The sequence below is a fragment of the Echiichthys vipera genome (genome assembly GCF_963691815.1).
Source record: "Echiichthys vipera genome assembly, chromosome: X".
Lineage (NCBI taxonomy): Eukaryota > Metazoa > Chordata > Actinopteri > Perciformes > Trachinidae > Echiichthys > Echiichthys vipera.
The window spans coordinates 26,703,593-26,712,087 of NC_139825.1; the positions used below are offsets into that span (position 1 = coordinate 26,703,593).

General features: G+C 41.4%; 1 protein-coding gene across 1 annotated transcript; it reads right to left on the bottom strand.

Annotated features, from left to right (window-relative positions):
- Window positions 1-6,574: 6,574 nt before the first annotated feature.
- On the bottom strand, window positions 6,575-8,226 carry LOC310965824 (uncharacterized protein; the record flags this gene model as incomplete). The annotated part of the gene is made up of 3 exons (XM_083939577.1): window positions 6,575-6,760; window positions 7,064-7,152; window positions 8,220-8,226. The coding sequence occupies 3 exons, from the start codon at window positions 8,224-8,226 to the stop codon at window positions 6,575-6,577; spliced, it is 282 nt and encodes a 93-aa protein (XP_083795703.1).
- Between the last annotated feature and the right edge of the window lie 269 nt (window positions 8,227-8,495).

Sequence of the window (8,495 nt, forward strand, 5' to 3'; positions counted from 1 at the left end):
ATAGCAGCACAGGAAACAGAGCGATAAGTGTCCTTTAAAACAGTGTAACAGTGGTCCAGTGTGTTAGCATCCCTGGTGGGACACTTTATCTGCTTTCTGTATTTTGGGAGCTCTTGGCTGAGTTTTGCTCTGTTAAAATCCCCAAGAATGATGAGTAGGGAGTCTGGATGTTTTTTCTCCACGTCTAATACCTCGTCAGCAATGTGTTGTAATGCCTCAGTTACACAGGCCTGAGGTGGACTGTAAACGCTGACCAGGGTGAATGATGAGTCATGAGTCATACTGTCTTTATTCGTGTAGTTTGGGGGGTTTGTTGAAGTGCTCAGCAGTGGGCGGGACTATTCTCACAACTGTTCATTACATCGATTAGTTTGCTTTGATTGACTTGTTTTGCTCAATTAAACACACACATTAAAGAAACATCTTCGTTCTTCCCCAGCAAACACAGAAAAACAGAATAATGATAAAAAAAAACTATAATAATAAACTTTATTTTTATAGCACTTTTTTTTTAAAAGTGCAGATAAAAAACAGCCACAAATAAAACAGCAACAACAGAATGAAATACAAACAACAGAGGGATCATAAAAATATAATAACATATAAACACCAGAGGATAAAAAAATAAATATAAAATGAGCTTCAAGGGATGATAAAACCCAACAGCTACTTAATTATTCATGAACGCTTTCCAATGAAAGAAAGTTTTCATATGGGATTTAAAAGCTGGTAATTATGTGACGTGTCTGATCTCAATAGCTTTTCACATACTGAGGACTCCGTCAGAAAGGCCCGGTCACCGTAGTATGAGTCGGTGGAGTGCTAAAGTACATTACAGTCGTCCAGGCCATGACAAAAAAGAACTGCTTTCAGATATTATTTTTAAAGAGATATTTTTGCTGATTTAAAGCAATTCTTACATTTCTTGCAATTTTTCCCTTTTCTTTTCTAATCTTAAAAAGCTCCTAATAAGTGTATGTCACACTAAAATGTAAAAGAAAACCACCAGGTGTTGGAAATCAAAAATATAATCCTTCTAGCGAATTCGAGGTGGGACTTTGGAGGGAGGCGCTGTGAGACATGCAAGAAAGGTTAAGAATTGCTTTAAAGACTTGCAGATTTAAAGTTGGGCCGCGGTCATTCATTAAGTTTGGGAGGCTCTGGGCTACAGTATATGCATTTTTAACGTGCCACTGAAAATGGTGTGGCATCATATGTGCTAACCTTCGCTACTTGATTCCTCTGGGCGCTTACTCACAAAGAGATGAGAGTGAGATTGACACTATATATTTCTCATTGTCAGTGACAGGATTGGCAGGATTGACTGTTTTTCTTTTCTTTTCCATCCATGATGCGTCAGCTCTGGTTTAATTGGAAACGTCCAGGTATCATTCACACCATAATATCACACAAGAGTCACACGTGAGTTTCTGGTGTCGTAAAACAGACACGTGAGAGCCGTCAGAGTCACATGAATCAAGGTGTGAATTGGTTTGACACCACCTGGGAATGATGTGAGAACAGCATTGTTAGCTGTCAGCAGTTAACAGGCTTCTGTCACTAAAGATGTTCATCTTGTCTTCACAGAGGAACTGCTGAGCATTAAACTGAGCAGCAACATATTTCTTGGCTTGTGTGCACACACACACACACACACACACACACACACACACACACACACACACACACACACACACACACACACACACACACAAACACACACACAGTTGATGCTCTGGTGCTGAGTGAAGCAATAAATAGCAGGTGAAGGACTGAGGGAGGATGAGAAGTCCTCAGCAGTATTTCTGACACACAGAGGAGACTGAAGAACTCTACTGTTGGTTTTAAAGGATTACAAATAGTGTCTATGATCTCCGCCTCCAGACCTAAAGTCTATACTAGAGCAGAGTATTGCTTACTAGTGTCACAGATGTTGAAAGATGAAAGTTACACTGACCTGAACACAGATAATAACTGGTAGCTCACCTGGTAGAGCATTTTGGAGACCTGATGTACAAAAAGGCTGAGTTACTGCTGTCGTCTGCGGTTCAATTCCAACCCCCGGCCTTTTACTGCATCTCCCCCTTTCTTGTCTACCTGTGGCGGTATCTATCATGAAGGCAAAAGGCCCCCCAAAATATATATTTTTTATAACAAAATCATCTGCAGTGGTGCTAATTAACCTGTGAATAAGGAGGTGAGCATGTCTGAAAGAGTGCGTTATAATAGTACAACATCAAACCGCCTTATTTTATGCATATTTTTCTTAATGTTTGCATTTCCCATTTCATTCCTTCACATGTTTCGTATTATGTGCATGAGTTTAAATTGACCATTTATTTATTTTTTATTACAAATCTGTTAAGGCAACGGAGAAGAAGCCCTAAAAGTGTAACGGATGAAATCATTACTGAGCTCAAATGTCAACAGTCTATCTCCATGACAACTGAGTAAACATCGATCCATGAGGAAGAGTGTTGAAACGATAAACAGTTTAACCAGTCAATCCACACACAACAGTTTTGTCTACTGATTCATTTTTTAAAGTAAAAAGCCCAAAAGTGTTTGGTTCCAAATGTAAATATTTCGGGGGTTTCTTGGTCTTTTACGAGAGTTAAGTGAATATCTGGATTTTCGGACTGTTGGTCAGTAAAAACATCACATTTCAAGCACCGTGATGGACATTTGTCACCATCTTCTAACCTTTTAGCGGACAAATGATTAATGGCTTAAAATAATCTTTAGTTGTTAGTGGACCTTGGGTTGTTTTGTCGCTTGTGGCTTTCCTAAGTGTGACCAAGAGAGTGGGCATGAGAAACTCAATAGTCTCAAACTTTGTGATGTTTTTAACTCCAAAAGGTCAAACTTAAATTATCGTGTTTGATGTTTTTTGTGGAAAGTTCATGCTGTATTTCTGGCGCTTTCAAGTCCAACTGGAAAGCTGTAATTCTTCAGTTCCCATTCGGAAATTTCAACTGGAGTTGGATTTCTGACTCGGTTGGTCGAGAGAACCTCGCCAACCTCCACATCACAATCCAACATTACTGCCCAGCGTCAACAGTAGTGACCGCTGTAGGAATGAACATCTTATTTGTATCTCATTAAATAATCCCACACTTCTATCTGTGTTCATATGGTTTTTGTACGTACGAAATAATAATAGTTAGAGATGAGCCGGATACTCGGTACGGATAAAAGACTTTTGCCAAGTACTAGTACGGGTACAAGTACACGTCAATACCCGTGCTCGGATTGAATGAAAATCCTCATTAGCGGACTGTGTCTGCCTTCTGTGATATGCTTGTCACAACGCCGCTCCGCTACTGTGTCCCCCTCCGCTACACACACACATTTTAACTTTTAAGTTTCTTCAGCTTCAGGTTTGTTTTAACTACGGTTTGTACTCACTTATTAACTTACCTGACTCTCGCCGGATTAATTTTGTTCTGCCTTGCTTCCCTCATCCATCTGGGATCGCTCGACTGGGTAGTGATTTCAGGAAGCTGGGCCTTGTCAAAAGTCCTTACATATGATTGGATAAACACTTGTCCGTCATCTTTATTGACGTGCTACTTCAACCACTCACATGGAAACCAACTTGTGACGCTGATGAGAGGGAAAAGCCAAACAGAACAGCCGACATCGTTTCCACCAACAAAAGCTTTCAGAGCCGTTCTCTGGTTTTCTTTTAGAGAAGAAATATTCTCTGGATTGGACAACACGGATGAAATAGCAGCATCAATGCTGACGTCTGCTTACTTGATGCGAGCTGCCATTGTTGTCTGAATCACAACAGTCGCTTCTCCGCTATGTCACATCTATAAAACCCTGCCCAGCGGTCCTGATTAGCCGGACCATTTTTTACGGACCCTGAAATCCCTCTGCAATGGATCGATCCAAGTTGGTTGAGTGGAGCTAGGCGGAGTCAAGGCGGAACGAAAGTCATCTGGCAAGAGTTTTCATAGTTGCAAAACTTGCGTAAATAGTTTGTTTGCTGTTGTGATCAAAACCATTGATTTGAAGCTCAATGCTGATCAAGTCTTGGAAATAGTTTTCTAATCAGCAATAAATAGAACTATTTCTGATCAACCCATATCAACTGCATGCTTAAAATTACATACTGGTTAAAGCCCGGCCATTTCAAGATAACTCGACCCACTTCTGGGTTAAATCCCACCACTTCTGGGTCAGGCCCCGCCCACTCAGAGTATGGATTTGGATAATTCATATCGTAAACGGATACAGATACAGATTCATCCCTGATAATGATACCTGGCTAGATTCGACCCACTAATGGTTTTCCGACTGTAACTGTAACGCGGTCAACTCTTGTGTGAAGTCTTTCTCTGGTTCTGAGCACTGACTTCTGAGGTAAATGAGACACAAAATGATTCAATTCAAACCTCAAACATCCAAAGAAATAGCAGGATGATAGCTGCATCCTGCTTTGTTTGTACTTCTCTCTCATCTGACCTTTCACTCCTCTCAACTTCATTCCTAATTTCCAGCTTCGCCTCACTCTCTCGGGCATCCATCAGATCATCTGCTTCCTCTTCATCAGTATTTCTCTTTTATCTGCCCCTGGGGCCAAACTGAGGAGTCTGGCTCCGCTGCCAGCGCCGTGCATCGAGAGGTAAATGGAGAGGAAGCCGGTTTATTTGTGGAGATTATTTATTCATTATACAGGAGCAGTCTCTGTGTATCCGTGCGTGGGGAAAACAGCAGAAAATATGCTAAAACACCATTACTGCTGAGAACGTGCACTGCACCAGAAGGACCCGCTGCACTTGAGTCGAGTGAAAATGAGGCAAACAAGGAGTTTGAAACAGTTGATTTGGCATCAAACAGGTTAGAAATATTATCACTGTGCGGCAGATACAAACTGGTTTGAATATAAAACAAATATTGTTACACTGTCAGAGCTCATAACAGGAGTTTAGAATCTACAGTTGTTTTTAGTGAACCAGGAAGCTTTTGGTGAAGATTTTTCTCTCATGTTGTTGAAGTTGCATTTGTCATTAACAATAACGACACGTATGCTGATGCGAGACAATCATGCGTGGCTGTATATGGCTCGGGGAAGGTAACGCCACAGTATTCAATCTTCAACACGCTACTTCTCTGTCAGTTCCATTGTTATTCTGCTCTGCTCTGTGCCCACAGGGAGTACTTGACCACATTCAGCACTCGTGATTCTGCAGCTCTCTTCATATTCAACCCTGAGCACGAACACACTGTCAGTCCTCTGCAGGACTCACAGCTGTGCTGCTTTGTAGTGTCCAGTCAGGACTGATGTTACACCTGAGACACAGTATTGCCAACACTTTTGCATGAATGGGACGAACCTCCCCTTGCCCCAAAACCTTACCCAAATAGGTCACTGTAGCTTTTGCAGATTCACATTTTGCCAAATTGATAGTCACTTGGGCCCAAACCAACCTGTCAAATAGAGCCCTCACTCTTTTAAGGTGTTCATCCGGGACGAGCCCCCATTTTGTCACGACTTGGCTCAAAGGCATGGCAAAATATGGAGACCACACATGACTTTTAAAGTTGTTAACATAACTTTATTTAAATAAACTAAATTAACCATGTTAGTCAGGTGTGTGTGTGCGTGCGTGCATTTGTGCATGCATGCGTGCCTGCCCGCCTGCCTGCCTGCGTGCGTGCGTGCGTGCGTGCATGCGTCTGTGCGTGTGAAACCAAACGCTAAATAACCCAAGCTCAAACAAACCAGCAACTCAACAAGGAGAGAGAGTGAATGCTCAGAGGCCCATTTATATAGGTGAGCCCTCAAACACACACTCAGGTGTTAAAAAACATCATTATGGAAATAAAAGATGCCAGTATACTCCTCAGAGTTAATGGTCGATGGCCTCTCTCAGCATACCTTTCTCACATTGGACAAAAAAACTTGCACAATATGGAAGCAGCCATTGCAACTCATTGAGCAAAAAGCCAAAATGTTCCCCTAAACACTTGATGTAAATCAAGCAACATCAGTCTCACTGTTTCCATCACACGTGTCTACAAAACCCAGACACTGACTCAGTATGTGGATTATATTGCACATGTTTTCTGATGGACATGGCATCTAACACAAGTGAAACACATCCATATTTAGCCTGGTCTCCCTGGCATCTTCTCTCCAGCATATTCAGCATCATCTTGTTCAGGTCAGGTTTGGCATCCACTGAACGCAGCCACCTGTACAAAAAATTGAGAAGAAGCTATTTAACATGTGCGCATCAGTAATTTCCAAAAGTTAAATTGGATAACATTAAGCCTACCTTTGTGATGTATATAGATGTGGGAGGGGAAAATGCAGAGTCTCTCTGAGGTATTCGTATGCCTTTGGACCACGCAGACAGAGCGTGAGCGCAAACTCTCTGTAGTCCTTTGTGTACTCATGGCCCTCATTGCCATGAGGTCTATCTGAAGATCTGAAATGTAATGAGCTAAAAATGAACAAGTCCCATCAGATATTAACTAAGAAGTTCAATAAAGAGAGTAAGAATAACATGAACAGGAAGTGTCAATTTTCTCTTACCTGAGTAGAATTCAAACTTCTCTTTCAGCTCTTTATTAATGAGGTTTCTGCCCTCAAACCCCCCAAAAGACTCTTCACTGTGGTCTTTGCCCTCTTTTCTCTGGCCATGGCATTCTTCTTCTCTCGCTCCAGACTTTCCACTCTAGCCAAGGCTTCATTGAGTCTGGTCCTAAGAGCGGGAGGAGAAGCAGGCAGGGCATAGCCATGATCCTTAAGTATGTGTGCCAGGAATGCATGTTCAATGTGTCTTCAATTGTGTGTGTATGGGTTTATTTGTGAGTTATTTAATATAAGTGGCAGCAAAAGAGGGCAATTTTAATATGTCCATGACTGTTATAATACGATGTTTAAAGTAGAAACTCACATCACTAGGCTGAGGTTGTGGGTGTGAGGTTGCGGTGTCTGGGGAATCCTGACAGGCTTTTTTCAGCTCTTCTGGAGGAAGACATAGCTAAAATGAAGAAGCATATTACTATATATATATATATATAGAGTATACAATATACTGTATACAATATATATAAAGGGATAAGTATCTCTCCTACAAGCCACTTCCCGCTTCTTCCTCATGTCTTTGTCCTTAGGAAACCTTGAAAATGTGTCTGTTGTAATCAGTTGTAAGTCAGTATTATGGAATATAACTTATCAAGTCTCAGTTCATAGACAGCGCTAAACATAGCCTAGCTAGCTGGCTACGATTTAAGTACAGTAATATCAAAGATCCTCGCTCTCTCTGGTAATATTCTATTCACAAAATACAACCAATAGTACGGTAATGTTAAATATTACTTGTGAAGTAATCCCCCGAGTCTTATTTGCGATGGTCCACCGCTTTGAGCAGGAACATGCTGCACAGTGCTCTGGCATCTTGTTTCTTCTGTAGAAGTATGACGAGTATGACCGGTTCAAGATGGCGGCCGCATTTCTTGCGCCCAGCAGCCAGCTTCTACTCTTTATTATGTCTGGTTGTCAGGGCTCACGTCAAAAAGCAAGTAGCTACTTCATTATTTGGTATTATTTAACATGACTATAAAACATTATAACAACATTTAGAAAAGACAGAAAAGCATAATAATAGGTCCTCTTTAACAAGACAGCAATAATAACTCCAGGGGTGACTGTGACCGCATTCCTCTGTCTTCTTTTTTAAAATCTACCTCTCACCTCGTTTGCGTGTGTTTTCATGTTGTCTCATGGGTGAATGTGGGCACTGACGGCACAAAGGCCATATTTTCCAAGCTCATACCTCCATGGACGCGCAAACACACACACACACACACACACACACACACACACACACACACACACACACACACACACACACACACACACACACACACACACACACACACACACACACACACACACACACACACACACACACACACACTCACACAGAGGCAGCTAGACTGATGAGGCCGATAAAAGACGTTCAGTCTGGGACTCCTGTGGAGACACTGAGGAGAGTGAAGATGGTTTATCTTGCTTTGGTTTTGTTTGCATGTCTGTGGGAGTTAACATCAAATATGTTTCTGGATCATCGGGGCATGTTTCTGCACGATAATGTGTTTGTGGTTTTAAATGGATCGCACTGAGTCAGTAACCTGATTAGTTGTTGTCAATCATGAGCCCCGGTAAAAATTACCCCAAGAAAAAAATCTAACCCCACCCTCCATCTCCACACGTACTTCTACAGTTTTAAGGTTTCAGTTTGATTTGCCTTCTATCTCTAAACAGTGCTCTCTTAACATCCAGCTGTAATAATCCTGATGAGAGAAGATCAGAGTTGATGAAACACATTTTTCTAAACCTTAAGTCTTGTGGAGGATATCAGTGGAGATATCAGTCGTGAATGATTGATGTCAAAGTCAAAGTTGAGTTCTTAAACCAGATTATTGCTTGGATTAAATTTTGAATGTCGGCGCTGTAAGTAATAAGAATTCAT